Source organism: Tympanuchus pallidicinctus, unplaced genomic scaffold (assembly GCF_026119805.1).
Source record: "Tympanuchus pallidicinctus isolate F22 unplaced genomic scaffold, pur_lepc_1.0 scaffold5, whole genome shotgun sequence".
Taxonomy (NCBI): domain Eukaryota; kingdom Metazoa; phylum Chordata; class Aves; order Galliformes; family Phasianidae; genus Tympanuchus; species Tympanuchus pallidicinctus.
The window spans coordinates 37,323,417-37,341,058 of NW_026294769.1; the positions used below are offsets into that span (position 1 = coordinate 37,323,417).

At 36.4% G+C, this 17,642-nt stretch overlaps 1 protein-coding gene across 7 annotated transcripts in view; it reads right to left on the reverse strand.

Annotated features, from left to right (window-relative positions):
* Positions 1 to 4,307: 4,307 nt before the first annotated feature.
* Positions 4,308 to 17,642, reverse strand: part of PCMTD1 (protein-L-isoaspartate (D-aspartate) O-methyltransferase domain containing 1) — a 41,767-nt gene continuing 28,432 nt past the window's right edge. For all 7 annotated transcript variants that reach the window (XM_052703669.1, XM_052703662.1, XM_052703667.1 and 4 more), the window contains 3 exons: positions 12,325 to 12,496; positions 10,821 to 10,944; positions 4,308 to 6,969 (listed from right to left, as the gene is read on the reverse strand). In XM_052703669.1, the coding sequence (XP_052559629.1) occupies positions 6,599 to 6,969; positions 10,821 to 10,944; positions 12,325 to 12,378 (549 nt within the window). In that variant the 5' untranslated portion in view covers positions 12,379 to 12,496 and the 3' untranslated portion in view covers positions 4,308 to 6,598. The remainder of the gene's footprint in view (positions 6,970 to 10,820; positions 10,945 to 12,324; positions 12,497 to 17,642) is intronic.

Consider the following 17,642-nt stretch of genomic DNA (forward strand, 5'->3'; position numbering starts at 1 on the left):
TGTCTTATTTTTCAAGACAATTTGAAACTGTGTCTGATTAAGATTGTTGCCAATGCTCATCTCAGCACTGGCTTCATTAGCAATGCTGAGATCACACTGTTGGAAACAGTATGACAGATCTGTTTGTCTCAAGCTTTAAATAATACACTTGCCTTTTCAACCAGTATTTTGTATTAATTCCAAATTTCAGAAGTAAATCAGCAATTGCCAGGACAGTGGTAGGACTCTCAGGACAGCAAAACTTGCATAATCCAGAGGCTCGACACCACTGTGGCTGTTGATACAAACACTGAAGGTAGGACTGAGGTCTGCTTTTGGCATACCTCGAGGAAGCGGGATGGAAAAAGTTCTCGCTGCAAGCCTTTGGTAACACACTTGGGTGTCCACCCTTTCCTCCATCACTTACATTGTTGTCTCTGGAAAACGTACCGCTGTGGCCAGGATTTAATGCCAAATGCTTCATAACATTTAATATGCATTCACTTCATGTCTGTTTGCCTCTCTTACAGTTCATAACAGTAGGTGCTGGGTTAATGCATCAGCACTTCACACTACTCTTCAAAGCAGATGAGCAGCAGTCCTAGTAGCAGCTAGGTACAGCATGCATGGATAATGCAGTAGGTGGCTGTTGCTAAGTCAGGCACAGGGATGGATTGCAGCAGTTTTCTACAAAGCCATAGGTTCTTCATGTACAGTTCCGAAGTAAACATGGGTATGAAACTCAAGAAGACTTGGGCAAATGAAAACATCTAATACTTAAATTACATTGCTTCTACAGTGTGATACCCTACATTTCTATGAATGAAAGGCTATAACTACATCAGAAAGTCTGGAAAGAGCTCAAACAATTTGCACCCCAAAAGAAATTTATTATGCTAAGCTTCTGAAACAGTCATCTCAGACAAGTATTTAGAAAACCATAAATGCAATCACTTAGAATGATTACGCACCTCCCAGCTATATATCTAAGCAAGTTAGCTCAGAAACGTTGCATTATATAAGGTTGTTGTTGTTTGTTTTTTTTTTAACTGCCTCTTCTAGTTGTCAGCACACCGCATCTGCTATAATGCAATACTGCCCTCTTCTGGTAGAATTTAATAAGCACAAATTCTTGATGCAATTCCACAGCAAGATGAGAAAGCATTTTTAATTTTAAGGGATATATTACACTCTACATTTTGTACGAAACAATTTTGGGGGGAGAAGACAACAAAATAAAACAATTATTATAAATATTGAATTTAGTTTTGTAGGATGTCATGCTAAAGGCCATTACTTCTATCAGATTATTGAAACTCAGTGTTATAAATTTAAGAGCAAAAAGTAAAAAATACTGCAAAGTTTGCTCTGACTGATTTCAACATGTAAATCCTGCCTAAATACTATCATTTAGTAGAGAGAAACAAACTGATGGCAAAGACAAAAGTAATTGAAAGTTTTAGCAAATACTTAAATTGAACAGCATAAGTGATGAGCAAAACTTGCTTTCTCACTAACAAAGATCTTTGACAGTACAGATGTGAGAATATGTGTCATTAATATGAATATACAAACTGATCTGCTGTTCATCTACCAATTACTTCTCCCTATAAAAATTTTTCCTCCTTTAATCCTTAATCCCTGCTCCTGTCCCAGAATACAAAATAATGACAGCCCAGGAGTCAAGGTCATAGTCAAGCTTGTTTTCACACTTCTGTGATGAGGTTTTTATGATCATAACGCAATGCTGCAGCACAGAAATACTGGCCTTCTATAGTAGCAGAACTCGGAGAAGCAGGTTTGGGATAGCGAGACGGGACCTACATGTGGGATGTGGACCCCAAGTACGCACAGCTCCCCAGGCATCAGTTCATGAACTGGGCAAAACTGCTCAGGGTAACAGAAGTACAATCTGAAATGCAGGGTGCCACATACAGGTGAGTCTGGATACTAGTTACAGCTGCAGAACAATGATGAAAGCTGCAAACGCACACAGCTCCATGCAGATCCTGGTAGAAGACAACAGCAGTATCAACAAATTTCACCTCTCAACGACCACGCACTTCAGATTCAGCGTTACCCTAATAGAGCAGTTAGAAACTGTGGATATAAGATGGAAACAAATGACAGCTGAGCATCACTCCAAAAGAAGTGCTTTTATAAAATGCAAATAAAATTGTAACACCTGCACTTCTAACTGCTCATCTTCTTTCTATCTTCCAAAGATGGAAAACTACCTACTGCACTCTGCTAACAAGAGATTAGTGAACCTCTGGATCTGGATAAGGAATCAAGTGGAAGCTTCAGTGAAAACAACTTCAGTCATGTTGGTTTACATTAGAATACAGAAGAAGTCCTTGTTATGGACATACATATGGTACTGTACCTGAAAATCATTTAGTGCACAAGAGCTACATAGTTTTCTTTATAGATTTCAGAAAAACTTGTAGTAAAGATCTGAAATTTACTAATACAATTCCAGAAAGTAGGAGTCTAAAGTAAGGATCCTGAAATATTATTTATTGTTTTTTGGTGTTTTTTTTTTTTTTTTTTTTAAACATGTCACGATTTTTAGAGATGCAGCATGAATGGAAACTATTAGACTTCAAAAATCAAAGTATACAGAAGTCTGTTAAAACAGAATATACTATTGCAAGACCTCCAAAGGATGTCTGAAAGAAACAGAAGTCTGTTTATTTGCCTGCAAGGAATACTTCTAAGTGTGAGGCAAACATACACATGTAGCTAAACAACTGAGGCAGGCCACTCAAATAAGCAGTGCTGTAGTTCTGTATTGTCTTAGATCAGGAAACTCATGAATTCTTTTCCACTTAAGAACAAAAGGCCAGAAAAATGACAAGTAAACACTCAGGAGGGGAAAAAAGGAAATATTTAGCACGCACTCACAGCTGCTTTATTTCCTCTCTTTGTCGATATTCACCATGGTTGCTAGTGAATGCATGAAAGAAGAAGGAATGTTTCAGTGCTTTATCTCCAGCACTGGCAAGGTGTAACAGATCCCTAGATTGCAGCAGCAGAGGGTCCCTTAATCTCTGAAAGTAATACACAGAATACAAAGGCTGGCAATCAGAAGACTGTAGAAAGAAAGTATTACCATCATATTACAAAGCACTGATAAATCAGTATTCTTGGTTACAAAACTGACTATAAGCATGGTGCAAACCAACTGCTAAACAAGCCAACCCTGAATTCATGAAGATGATGGTACACTCCAAAGTTACAGAAACAAAGCAGGCATTTATCAAGCCATCAACCTAGATTTTACTGGAAGTTATCAAGAATCGCTTGAAAGCTTTAGCAATCCATCAAAAAGTCCAAGAACCTTCCCAAAAAGAAGTTTATGGAAAGTGCCTTAGCACTATTCAAGTATTGTCAAAATAATTACCAGGTCATTAAGGTGGAATTCTATGTACAACTTCAGGAAGAATGCAGCACACAATTCCTCTACTTTTCATAATAATTAGAAAAGTCAAACAAATACAGAAGCGTTTCAACCCATATCAACTATACAGATAACTGAAGGAGACAGATTATTACTCAGTGAGTTAAAACTACTTTAAATGAGAACTGAGCAAATTCATTTAAAATTCCCTATTTGTTTTGAAACTGACCAGTACACATGCACTCCTAAAGCAGCTTAGAGGAAAGGTAGATGGGTATGTTAAACAAACAAAATACGTATGCACACACACACAGGAAAAAGCACATTGAGTCGTCAGTACCTAAACAAACAAAAGAGGCAGTATCCAGTTGAACAAAGCTCTTCCGATTCATTTAAATGTAACAGATTCTCAAATTCTTGATATGGCTTTGTCGTCTTACCTACACATGGGATTAATAACTTCAGGTCTTCAAAAACATTTGTGTTGGTCTCAATACCTCCTCCAGACCAAAGCGTTTAAAACCTTGCAATTTGTTCAACACCCTTGCTATTCTTACCTCAAAGTTGTTCCTATTTATTTTGACCTATTAGCTCTGTTCAAGGTTAAACCAATCTCAATATTCAGAAATGAGAGTAAAACTATTCTTGAGTACATAGCTGAAGCATAGTTTCTGAGCTCTCTCAGAGAAAACATACTCTTTACGTAAGTGCTTTGGAAGTATTGTTGGGCCCCGAATACTTCTTCTGTGTCAAGAATAATATCTCACCTTCCAACCTCTACAAAAATTCAAAATGTAGCAAGTACTATTCTTCCAATATTTCTGAGACTCAATGATTACCTTCATTACAAAATCAGTGTCCCAATTATGAATAAACTGACACCTGAAATTCCAAATAGCTTAATACTTCCACACAAACACAGGAATTCAGCAAGCAGAAATCACCAGAAAAACCATTTTATTGCAACAACGTCCCCATCAAGTGAGATGGCAAAAATTAAGTTTTATTACATTTTGCATTTCTACCTTTTTATGTAAATATAAATTCAAGAGTGTAAAATAAATCCACATATAAAAACACAGAAGAAACATTCTCTTTCAGTGAATGCAAAAAGACTTACATACTGAATAATCATGACAAATCATCCGTTGTCCATTTTTCCAAGTACACAGGAGTGAAAGAATGCAGTTTATTCTCCAAAAGCATCCTGTATAGAGTCCTTAAAGTATATAAGTGATATTCAATAATCTCAATTTCTTGAGTTTATTGATGTATATTTCCAAGAAAAGGAGAGAGAAAAACCATCTCAAACTTCAGATGATTTAAACTCCATCTAAAATAACCTACTTAAAACAAGATTACGCTCAATTCTTATAGCTGAAGCATTACAACTACTTTATTAGTATCATTATTTTGGAAAATTATTTCTTAGTAGTTCTTCCTGTCTTTAGAATGAAGTCAGAGTATTTAATTCAAATAGCATTGTTTACTTATACTGTAAATATATTGCGGAAAATAACTCCACATGCTGGTACAACAGGCCTTCATGAAGTTCCATTTAAACATTACTATCATGTACCTTAAAAAAAGAAAAACAACAACCAGGGGCTGCAGCATGAAATGCACAATAAAGGGTCACTGTCATAGAGTTATGCATCTTCTTTCTCATCTTATATATATGGAAGTCAATACTGGACTGTTAGTTCAAATTAATATTGGCTGGTTATAAATACTTGGACTAGGAAATTTACTGTTTTAAAAAAATTGGTTATATTGTCTGTTATTTCACACACACAAAAAAATATCAGTATTAAAAATCTATTTTGCAGGATATTTCTTCATAAGGAATGTTTTTCACTGGGTCCAGGCAGATTGTTCCAATGACTGTGGCTTTTAATGCATATCATGTCAAATTCTTAATAAACAGAGTTTTGCCTCATGGTTACATTACAACAAAGAATTATGAAATTAAGATGTTAAGAACAAAGTTTAAAAAAAAAAAAAAATCAGAACTGCAAGTAACTTCACAACTAGAAGAGGAAAAATTGTAAAACAATTTAAATCAGCACTATCGTGGATCCCCACAGGTGCACTGCTACTCATAGGTTTCCAAAAGATGCATACAATTTTATGAATAGTTTTGTGCTAAGAGCCATGCTCAGAAACAAAATATAGGCTAGCACAAGTCTACCTTCTTGGAGATGCATGTTAAGTATAAAACCTACTTACTAAAGTGCATTTGCCAAACAAATTCTAACTTTTACTATAATAACTATTTCAATAAGCAATACAAACTAAATTTTGTTGAAGTTCTACCTCTACTTAAAGCAGTAAATACAGATGACAAATCTAAAGTACAATCTTGTATTACAAAACATTATGTCTCAATGCCATGAGCTGCAGAAATAAACAAAAAGTACTGTCCTAAACATCTCACAAGTGAGGAAGTGCCTCTAGTTAAAATACTGAAAGCATACAATGGAGTTAAGTATAAGCAGAGCTGAAGTAAGCATTGCTTTCCTTTTCATTCAATATGATGTTTCTTTAAGGCTCCGGGATAAGCTGTTACTTTTCTCAAGATCTTTTGGCAAAAGATAAATGCAGAAGTAGTAGGGTCACCTGACGTTTCAGAACTTGCACTTTCATATTTCATTAAAGCCAGCTAATTCAGTGTCTGTACACATTTATTGCACTTGTGTTGTTGGAATACATTTATACCAACATAGTAATAATGATTGCAACAAAGCCATAGTAAAATTAACTTTTTAAAGGGTCTGGTACTGACATTAGAGGATAAGTGTCTGCATGTTTAAAATGTTCCCTAATAATAAATACAGACAAACTGCTCAAGTCGGATGCACGTGTTTAACAATTATTTAGCAGATATAAAATTTCACTCATCCTATTATCAATACAAATCTGTTAGGGATCAAAAAGACATACCATGCAAAATATTGTTTAGTGCTGCATAATGGAATATATATTTCTATCCGAGTTAAAACAGCATTTTCAAAATTTAAAGAAAAATAGATTTTTAAAAAGGGATTTTACTGTTGAATGCAAGTCTTCCTTGTAGCAAAGATAAAGGTATGATTTATCGCTGTACTTCAGTCTTGATGAAAGACTAATAATAATTTGTCCACCTATTTCTTAATAAATGCTACATTTTCAAGAATAAAGGAACTATCAGTAGGCATTACTTCTACTTAAAACAAGTTACTTCTCTCTGTAATAGGTCAAGTATGCTTTTAAAGATTCAGGTAATGGTAGACTCATGATTTTCTCTCTCAACAGATTTCGAGGAGGCTCTTCTGGCTTCAAGGCCTCACTGTGATCTTTATCCTCCTCCTCTTTGTTATCATCTTCCATTCTTTCATCTTCTTCACTATCTAGAGGCTGAGGAATGAGTTGATTACCAACAAACACGTAGGTGTTAATCCTGCGTCTACGACATCGCCTGCGTTTTCGTTTAGGGGGAGCCTTCTGAGCAACGCCTTTAGCTTTCATCTCCTCATTTATGAAGTTTCTCAGGGTGCGTCTGATATATATTCGAGCGAGGTCCTGAAGATTCCTAACAGCACATGGAGCTAAAAGGAAAGAGAGTTATACTCAGTAAGCAGAATGTCCCTCTAACAAAAACATTAGTTGCAAGACAGTGCGATTCGTGTTTAAGAACAAATGAAATTTTAGCACATGATGAAATACAGAAATGAAATGAGAAGATTGAGGGTTCCCAACAAACCCTGTAGCATATTCTCTACTGAAAAACATCTCTTACTCCAGACATACTCAGATTTGGACTGAAGATGGCTTCTGGAATATGATTACTCTTCCAGAGAAAGCACACAGTCCAAGCTATTAAGAGATCTTTGGACAGATGTGCAAGTGAATATCAACTATTTAAAAATTGATTTTAGACAGCACATGCTTTGGGAGTACTGCTTGATGCTCAGTTGAACACAAACCAGCAGTGTGCCCAGGTGGCCAAGAAGGCCAATGGCATCCTGGCTTGTATCAGAAATAGTGTTGCCAGTAGGAGCAAGGAAGTGATCATCCCTCTCTGCTCAGACCTGGTGAGGCTGCACCTTGAGCACTGTGTTTAGTTTTGAGCCCTCACTTAAAAGAAAGACACTGAGGCCAAGGAGAGTGTTCAGAGGAAGGACAATGAAGATGGGAAGGGGTCTGGAGCACAAGCCTTATGAGGCTGAGGGTGTTGGGACTGTTCAGTCTGAAGAAGAGGAGGCTCATGGGTGGCCTCAAGTTTCTCCAGGGGAGATTCATGTTGGACATCAGGAAATACTTTTCCAAGAGAGGTGAGGTGCTGGAACAGACTGGAAGATTCACCATCGCTGGAGGTATTCAAGAAACATTTAGATGTTGTACTGAGGGACATAGGTTTGTGGGAAATATTGGCAAGTCTATGATACTACATCAGCCAAACCTGTCACTTGTTCAACTTCTCATTTTTGCTCCTACATAAAATAGTATAAAATTTATGGATACTACTGCAAAGGAGAAAATGAGCATAATGAGGAAATAAATTTTATAAAAACATTGCCAATACAGATCCAGCTTAAAAACACTCAATGAATTTCCAACTAAATATTTTTTTTTTCACTGACTTAAAACTCCATGCTAGTTATTAAAATTTGAGACCAAAAAGATGCTTAATACTGGCAATACCGATTGCAGTTGTAGCCAACAGTAAAAAGACAACATGAGTGGAGAAAAGAAGCGTTACCTTGCTGATTTCATTTCACAGGGCAACTTCAATTTCCTAATGCATTTATAATTGGATAGTAGTGGCAAGGTAATAGCATATTTGTATGTTATTTCCTTCTTTCTCTTCTAACTACACAGTCATTTTAAGAGTATTCTTTTAAACTACTTATAAGAAACACCTTTACTGTACTGCAGCTCATTTCTAAATGCTACCAGTCTATACCGTTCGAATTTGTAATATGAGAATGGTAATAGAGAACTCTAAAATTCTTAAGTTGATCTCTTACAAGATCAACGGGACTAAGTCCAGAAGTCCAAGGGACCCAATGAGACCCATCCACAGATTCTGTGGGAAGTGGCAGATGAAGTTGTCATCCATCACATTTGAAAGTTCATGACAGTCTGGTGAAGATCCCACTGACTGCAAAAGGGGAAAGATAACCCCCATTTTCAAGAAGGGAAAAAAAAATAAGATCCAGGAAACTATAGGCCAGTTAGACCTTGCAAGACCATGGAGTAGATCCTCCTAAAAGCCCTATTGAAGCACATGGGAAAAATAGATAAGGTGAATGTTGGTAACCAACACAGCTTCACTGAGGGCAAGTCAAGCCTGATAAGCTTGGTGGCCTTTCATGATGGAGTTACAGCACCATTGGATAAAGGAAGAGCAACTGATCTCATCTACCTCGGCTTGTGCAAAGCATTTGACACTGTCCTGCATGGCATCCCAGTAGCCAAATTGGAGAAAAATGGATTTGAATGATGAACCACTCACTGGACAAGGGAACTGACTTGATGTTTGCACTCACAGTTCTGGTCAAAGACTCAACGTCCTAGTGGATACCAGTGACGTTTGTCAGGGATTCGTTTCTGGACTGGTGTTATTTAACATCTCTATAGGCAACATGGACAGTAGAATCAAGTACACGCACAGCAAGTTTGCAGACAACACCAATCTGAGTGGTGCAGGTGAGAAGAGATGCTTTCTCAGCAGGCTTGATTGGTGTGGACTCAACACTCTCATGAAGTTCAACAAGGCTAAGTGCAAGGTTTGGGGCAATCTCAAACACAGATAAGGCTGGGCAGAGAATGGCTTGAGAGTAGCCATGAGGAGAAGAATTTGGGAGTGTCAGTTGATTAAAGATTCATCATGAGCTGGCTATGTGCACTTGCAGCCCAGAAGGTGAACTGTGTCCTGCACTGCATCAAGAGAAGTGTGATCAACAGGTCAAGGAAGATGATTCTGCCCCCTCTACTCTGCTTTTATTATACTCCCCCTGGAGTTTTGCATCCAGTTCTGGAACTGCTGACACAAGAAGGACATGGAGTTGCTGGAGCAGCTCCAGAGGAGGGACATGAAGATAATCAGAGGGCCAGCACACTTTCCCCGAGGAGGAGCTGAGAGAGCTGAGGCTTTTCAGCCTAGACAAGAGAAGGCCCCTTGGAGACCTTATAGCAGCCTTCCAGTACCTGAAGAAGTCATGTCACAACAGGACAAGGGGAAATGGTTTTAAACTGGAAGAGGGTAGATTTATAGCAGATACAGGGAATAAATCCTTCACTGTAAGAGTGGTGACACACTGGAACAGATTGCCCAGAGAGGCTGTAGATGCCTCCTCCCTGGAAGCATTCAAGGCCAGGTTGGATGGGACTTCGAGCAATTTGGTTTAGAAGGAGGTGTCCCCTGCCTATAGCAGAGGGATTGAAACTAGGTGATCTAAAAGGTCCCTTCCAACCCAAACCATTCTATGTTTCTATGATTTTTAGTAAGGAACCATTCTTCACAAGCTTACATATACCTCAAAATTAATAATCAGATCAGTAGTTACAACTGATGCAACCTGATATGGCATCCTAGACTTGTGAATGGCTTTTCTCTGTTTTGCATTTAAAACTGTGCATGGAAGCAAGAGGCATGTAAATACTACAGGAGAATTAGTCCACATTGGTATTACGTTAACAGGAAACGAAGTTAACAAAGCAGGAGAAAACTGTTATTGTCTAGTTTCTTTGCTGGCTTTATTTAAATTCCTGGGTGCCACTGAAGTCCTATGTAATACTACTCCTTGCTTTGTCTGTGGTAGCAGAAATTTTCATCTCTGTACCTTTCCCAGCCTTTATTTTTTTTTCCTCATCATGCTATCATCTTATCTCTGCAACAGCTATGCTTTCAGAGACTTTCTAAATGCCCTTCCTAATCTAACTGAAGTTTTGTGTAGTCACACAGAAAGCCCATATAAGAGACTACTAAAGACAGTGAGAATCATCAGCTTCAGACATAAGGACAACTCAGCTATTAAACTTCTGCAGTACCATAGCTGCTATGTAAACCAGTTTCTTCCATTTCCAGAGGGGAGAGAGAAGAGGAATTTTTTTTTTCCTCTGTGAGATTGTCTGAACATCAGTACTTTTGATAAACCTAGTATTAGCTCAGTATGTTAGATGTATTTCATTGGAAAAGAAGCTGAATCCAAAAGGAAAAGAAGTCTGGAAAAGTAAGCTGGAAACAGTGCACCATTTTAATCTGAGATGTTGATTGTGCAGCAATACAGCATAGCCAGCAGCACAAACTATCAGTGAGCTGCCACTATGTGAGGTTCTATGCTCCTATTCCGTCACACATATGTAAAGGATAGCCTCTCCTCTTCTAGAGTAACACCAGCAAGCACTATTAGAACCCACCAAACCAAAGGGAGCCAGTATAAGTGACACTTACGCAGTCCCACAGTATCATGTTTGCCATTGTCATTTCTGTTTGGTTGCACTAGTGGGGCAAATGAAACAGCAAGGATATTTTTACTTTCCCATGTGTTCTGTCCCGTCCTCAAGATTTGTGTTAGCTGCATAAGAAGAACAAAAAATAAATAAATAAATAAATAAATCAGTGGTTACAGTTTTGTCATACTCAATACAATTCAGGCTGATGTTCAAACAGTGCAGTTTTGATTAACTTTAAAATTAATTTGTAAAGGTTGTTCTCTAAACAGCCAGCACTTCCATATTCCTAGAAATATTTTTCTGTCACTGGAGTACTGAAGAAGGCTATTCTGCAGTGGGGAGAGATGCAACTCGAAAATGAAGTCCTAAGGTTTTCCCTCTATCAAGGCAGAATACTGTTACTACAACTACATTTTTATTTAAATTCCCTGTGCATCTGCAAAAATTGACTCCTGTCTACCACATAAATGCTCCAGGAATCAAATAATAAGATGTTCTGTAGCCGAGTGCTTCGTCTGTGATTGGTTTTGTTACTTTCTTTTTCCCCCCCTATGTTTTTTCTCCCTTCTTTCCAGGTTAGAGGAACTCAGATCTTTTAGCATCTCCTTATGTCTTACAGTCTCTAGTGTGCTAACTATCTGTATATAAGACAGACCTAACGACAGTTTTAATTTTGCTACCTAGACTACCTTTGAGATATGCAATCAATCTCAGTTGATAGTATCTTAGTACAATAAATACTTTCTCTAGTATTTATATAACTCAATGACACAGACTACATTTAAATCACATGGATATTCTGAGAAAGTAAACATATAGTTATTTTTGGAAGGTAACCAGCAAGCTTACCAGCAAATAATTTAGTAATTATCTACATTCAAGAGAGCATCCACATAAATCAGTTTTTTGTTCCCTGGTTCCCTATTAGCAAAACAGGGAGAATAATACTTACCTTTGTAAGGCCTTTTGAGATCTAAGGATGAAAAGTGATAACAGTGTGAAGTATTATTAAAATAATACGCCTGTCTGGAAAAAGTCTAATCTAACACAAAAAAAGCAATATTGAAAATTGCTGGAAATAAGTCTTTTCCTCCACTCTTTTTCATTTCTCCTACCTTTAATTACAAACATAAAATCAATTCTCCTGTTTCAGAGAGTGATTTATGTTGTGTTAAAGTATTAACTGAAGATGTGTGGCAAGGATTTCAAGACAGTACTAGGACTAGCATAGTATACTTAAAATATTTAAGAATGGAGTACTAGCTTCATGGAAGAAAAAACAGTTTCATCACAGATAAACAGGATATTGGCAGTTTCCCATCATTTAAAGGAAAACAATTTCAAGACTGCATTGCAAAAACACCTGCTGAATTGCACTAATACACTGAGTAAAGACAACAACAGTTAAAGTTCAACTTTGTCAACTATACATGTTAAAACATTTATTAAATTATGTATTTCTCATACTATATGATAGCAAGGGGAAATTGTCATTAAGTCACCTGATCTTCTATAGGCATTACTAAAATGCCTCCGACTTTCAATAAAATTTTCATGTAGTTTTCATGGTCTTTCTGGACTCCAGCTCCACAGTAAATCCGGTCATACTGATGACTGTCTGAGGCTATTTCCAAACAGTTACCAACCACAAAGGCAGGTTCACAGAACTCAAATCTGAGGAGAAGAAAACAAGAAGAGGAGGCATTTTAAAATAAAATCAGCTTTCTTGAGAAAAGCCAGTCCAGTTAAAAACAAAAATATTTTTACTATCTTCCTTATGTAAAGAAAAGGAAGATTAGCACACATTTTAACAATCGGCATTAAACACAGCAATATTAAACAGAAAACAATGTGCAATTTCTGCTCAATGAAGGATTAAATATATATATATATATATATATTTTTTTTTTTTTTAAGTTAGCGAGTGCATCACATATGAACAAAAAAGCCTGAAAGAAACACCAGGCTTCTTAACAGTAAGCAATCAGACTTGTGATGTTTCTCTGGACAAGGCATACAGTCAGGTCCCTTTAAAGCAGACAGATGTTAATCGTGGAATATTTAGGTTATATATTGTACAAATGTTGAAACAGTCCAATTCCCAATACCTTCCCTCTCGCTTTTAAAAGAGGAAATATAAGTTATTTTAAGAATCATTTTCCTCTACATCTCCCACTTTCCATTTTGAGAACAATCTGTTTTTCTCAAAAATAAAATTTAATAGAAAAGTTCCGACCACACACAAAGCAAGAAAAAAAAATTAATTCTGAGAAACATCTGTTCTAATTTTCTTAAGCAAATGAAAGTCACATAACTGCTTCTGAGTGGGCTTAAGTATAAAGCAGAAGTTGCAAAGACTAAGTTCTCCTGACACTGCATAAAATAGCAAAAGGTGCACACTGTAGAGCTTTATTGCCAAAGCTGCATATGTTCGCCATTACAGAGATATTTGCTGACATTTTTCACATCTTTGCAGCAAGTCTCTGGTTCAATGTCTCAATGGAAGTCTCAATGGAAGAAGTGAAAGCTACAATCAATACTGACAGATTAAAAAAAAGGAAGGTGGCAGGTGGGGAGTGCAGCCAACTGCACACAAGCAGACAGCAAAAATAAACTGTGGTTGAAGTAATTTAAAAAAAAAAAAAGAAATATCTACAAATACATTTGGCAAGGTTAAATGCTCAGAAGAAAATGAAACCCAAAGCACTGATTATTTCTTCAGTGAAATGATCTCTTAAGTGCATGGGGGATCACATATTTTTCAACATTTAGCAAAAGTCAGACAGCTCAACGTACAGTTTTAATTTCAGGTTGTCTACAGCTGAAGTAAAGCATCATCACACTGATTTTACTTGAAAATTTAAGCAAAGTACCGTTGTGGGCTTCAAAAGTACAATAAAAGCCAGAGATGAGTAATAGGGCACTCCTCTGAAATGCCACGTTAGATAGCAAACAGTCACTGGCTCTAAGTTATATACTTAGAACAACAGAAGACAGACTGATGTTGCATAATCCGACAACTTTCATAACACCGTTACTCAAAATGCTCCTCCAAAATCTTACTACCAGATATTCCTAAAATGCTTCTACTGGAAGCACCCTCTTAAAACAGAAACACAAAATTCCCAAGAAAGCAAAGACAAGACAAAAAAAACACAAAACATTTCCCAGACAAAATATACGCTATATATAGAGAACTATAAATACAATAAAAGCTGGAAAGAATTTCTCATTTAGCTCTACAGCTTGCAGTCAGAAGTACACAAGAACAACAATGAATAAGTTTCCCATTACACCTGTAAGAATCAAGACAGGCTGAGCACTAGAGACTATGTCTGCCTATTGGTGCGTTAAACTAAGGCTGGACTACGTTAATACAAATTTGTGGAGGCATAAGGCTTATTACCAAGACAGAGAGATAGTGGTTAGGCCTACTACTTCAAAAATGACCTTCTTCACTCCAGTAGCTCCAGCTAGTTTAAAATCTATTTGTCAAAAGTAAGAGCTTCCTGAAAGACTCATTTCTCACAGTAGTCTTAACTAGAGTACATGCAACTCAGAAAGACATCTTTTCAGTTTATTTCAGATGGAAAACAAGGGACTCAGCTCACTTGGCAATGCAATAACACCTACAGTAGTACGCTGACTGCCCATTTATATCACATAGTAATAGAACTGCCATACACATCTTTCTACCCAGAAGTCTATATAAGGGTAGGAGTAAATGGGTGGAAAAGATTTTAAGCTGTATCTAGTCAAAGTAACACTTGAGTTCAAAAGCCAGTGCCGTTCATTCAAGCTGCCTGCAGAATTACCTACTTTGTGTTTTATGACATAAACAGTGTCAAAACACAAGAAATAAAAATGCATATGAGGTTCATATTTAGAGCATTATGGAATTCTCAAATTTAGTTAAGTTGTAAAACAACGGATCTCAGTGCTTCCTCTGCACTCCAAGTAAACCTTCATCACTGAAGAAATGAAGACTCCTTGCTCACCCCCTGAATCTTTGACTGTTACCACAAAACTGTACGCATATCTCAGAATCAGGAAACTGACAAATAAATGTATCATTTTGTGGTATCTATGTAATCTAGTAATAAGTAATTAACTTCCAAAAGACTAAAATACAATGTATAGAATTTGTTATCACTGACTTTCCCAATCCATTTCCAAAATGAGCAAGGTTAAGCTCTACTGAAGTATAAGCCTCTGACCATCTGATCAGGGAATGATCTTTAAGTTCAACATAAGTTTTAGCAAATAAATGAGAATAATATCTACCAACAGTATAATAAGTTTGTTAGTTTTAACGTAAGAAAACAGCATCAATCACATTGTTTTACAATGGAATTTAATCTCAAATCCAAATTCCATCAGTCCCTTATGATACTACATCCAATGAGGTAATTTCAATACCATTACCTCCAGGATATGAAAACAGATCAGATATTCAACTTCCTTCTGTGTTACACTGAGTTATTTTTATTATAGTAATGACTTTGTTGAAAAGAAATGGTTTAGTGCCTCAACATGCAGTACTGGCAAATACATAAACTACCAATCAAGGAGGGGTAATATTTCACTTGGTTACCAATTTGAAATGGAACTATGAAAACAACTTAAGAAACAGCAAGTTTTATTTACATTTTGTTGATCACAGTTAAATAGCCAGGGTACAATTGTATCTGGAAAACATGATTTATTTTTTTTTCCATAGATTAGGAGCCAAAAAAAAACCAAAAACCTGAGACTAAAGAACTAGAAAAACATATAGATGTTTGAATCACATCCAGTTCTTCAGTTGAATCTGGTATTTTGCTTACAAGAAAACAGCCAAAAGAAAAGAAGTTAAGAGTTTCTAGTACAGATAACACATTGACTGTGTTCCTGTGTATGAATGAACAATTGCCATAGGATAAATTTAATTTCATATAGAACTTGTTTAGCAGTGGACCAAGATAGTAAAGCAGTTTCAAGTACCTGAAGTGCGTTAATCTGATTCTGTCCTTTCTGCCTTGTCCCTCAAGGATAGGCATTTCATGTCCATCCCCCCCAGCACTAAAGTTTTACAGATTCAATACAGGCACAGCACTTTTCTTTCAGGTAAGTATCAAAAATTACCTGTAAGATTTAAAGAGTGTTTTTGTCTTCATCACAGCACATTAAGAAAATAAGTAAGGAATAGTTCATTACTACACACATTCTTTTAAGAATCTCCACAGGTATCAACACAAAGAAACACTATCATCGGGATAAAATGAGCTTCCATTTAAAAAAAATAAATAAATAAACATTTTTAAGCGAAGAACTAAGACTGAAATTATTTTCTCTTGTATCCATATCCACCAATCTAGTATTCATGTGGTAACAAAATATGTAAACACTAGTAATCCTACTAAGTTTTTTTCCCAAGGTAGTTAATTGGTAATTCCTATCATATAACCTACCCAGACAATCTAATTTCCAATTACTTCCAGCTCTGAGGAGTACAGCATCCCTCAAGGGCTAAGCTCTCCTGCCTATACAGCCTTCATGGATGTAGTGCATTATTAACCCTGACATCTCTTCAAGATCAAACTAGAGGTAAGGAGTTGTGTTTTAAGAGATGTTCCTTTCTAAGGAATCAAGTTCAAGTTTAATAAAATTGGGCATAAAATCACATACTTTGAATAAAAAGCAACTTTTAAAATCCACAGATTCATGTTTAAAGCAAACAGTGAAACGTGTTGTAAGATGCTTATAAAAATACTGGGGAACTATTTGAACTGCTGACATTTGTCTTTTACACAGAGAAAAAACAATTCTTAAAGTCAGCATTTCTCCAGTTACATTTTACACTTGTCCTTAACCACTAAAATTCATACAAGGATACCACCTAATAGCACACTTCTGCCTATTTTACTGCACTTCCATCTCAGCTTGGTGCTCAGTCCTTACAGAAAGAAAAACCCTTTCAGTATGAATTTAGGATGCTGGTTTGCCATCCACAATCATTTCCTTGTGTTCAATCAACTGAAACCCATACAAAAGGGGACAAGTGTCATCAAGCTGTTCTCCCCCTAACAGTCCAGAAGGCTCTTTAATAAAATAAAATACACAGTAACCCTCTCAGCAGGTCCAAAAAGGGAAAAATAAAATAAACTATAATGCATATTTTTATTACTGACAGAGGGGGCAAGAGGATCAAAACAAATAAACTTACAGCACAAAGAACTACTGTTCAATGAGAAGACTGCCAAGTTGTTACAGCAAGCCATTTGAACTATGCTGATACTACATTGGAACAACAGAAAATTTGTGTTTTAAAACATATTCACCAACAGTAGGGAATTAAAAGAAGAGTACACAAAGTTAACTTCAAATCAAACTTCCCTTAAATCCATTATTTTCAGCTAAAAGATGCCTTAGGATGGGCAAGGATCTTCTAAACCGTCTTGACCACCACAAAAACCATCCTTTTAAAACACATCTATAGAAACTGAAAAATAAGTATTTCCTGTAATTATCCTCAGAGAATGAAGAGCTACAAATAATCTAGGAAGTTCCAACTCATATTCATTTTTGTTAAAAGAACAGTACTTTCAGGGCTTCTTCTGTATAAAACAATTTCATAATTTACTAATCTTACTCCAAGTATACCTAAAGCCAGAAAGAAACTTTAAAGAAACTTCCAGATTGTTTAATCTATTTCATTTTTTAAACTGACATAAGTCTTATATTCTGTGAAAACTACAGTTGAAGGTGAAACATGACTTTCTGTATACCATGCCACAGCAATGCACAACATTCACAGAATGGCTTGTTAGCATTTTTCACC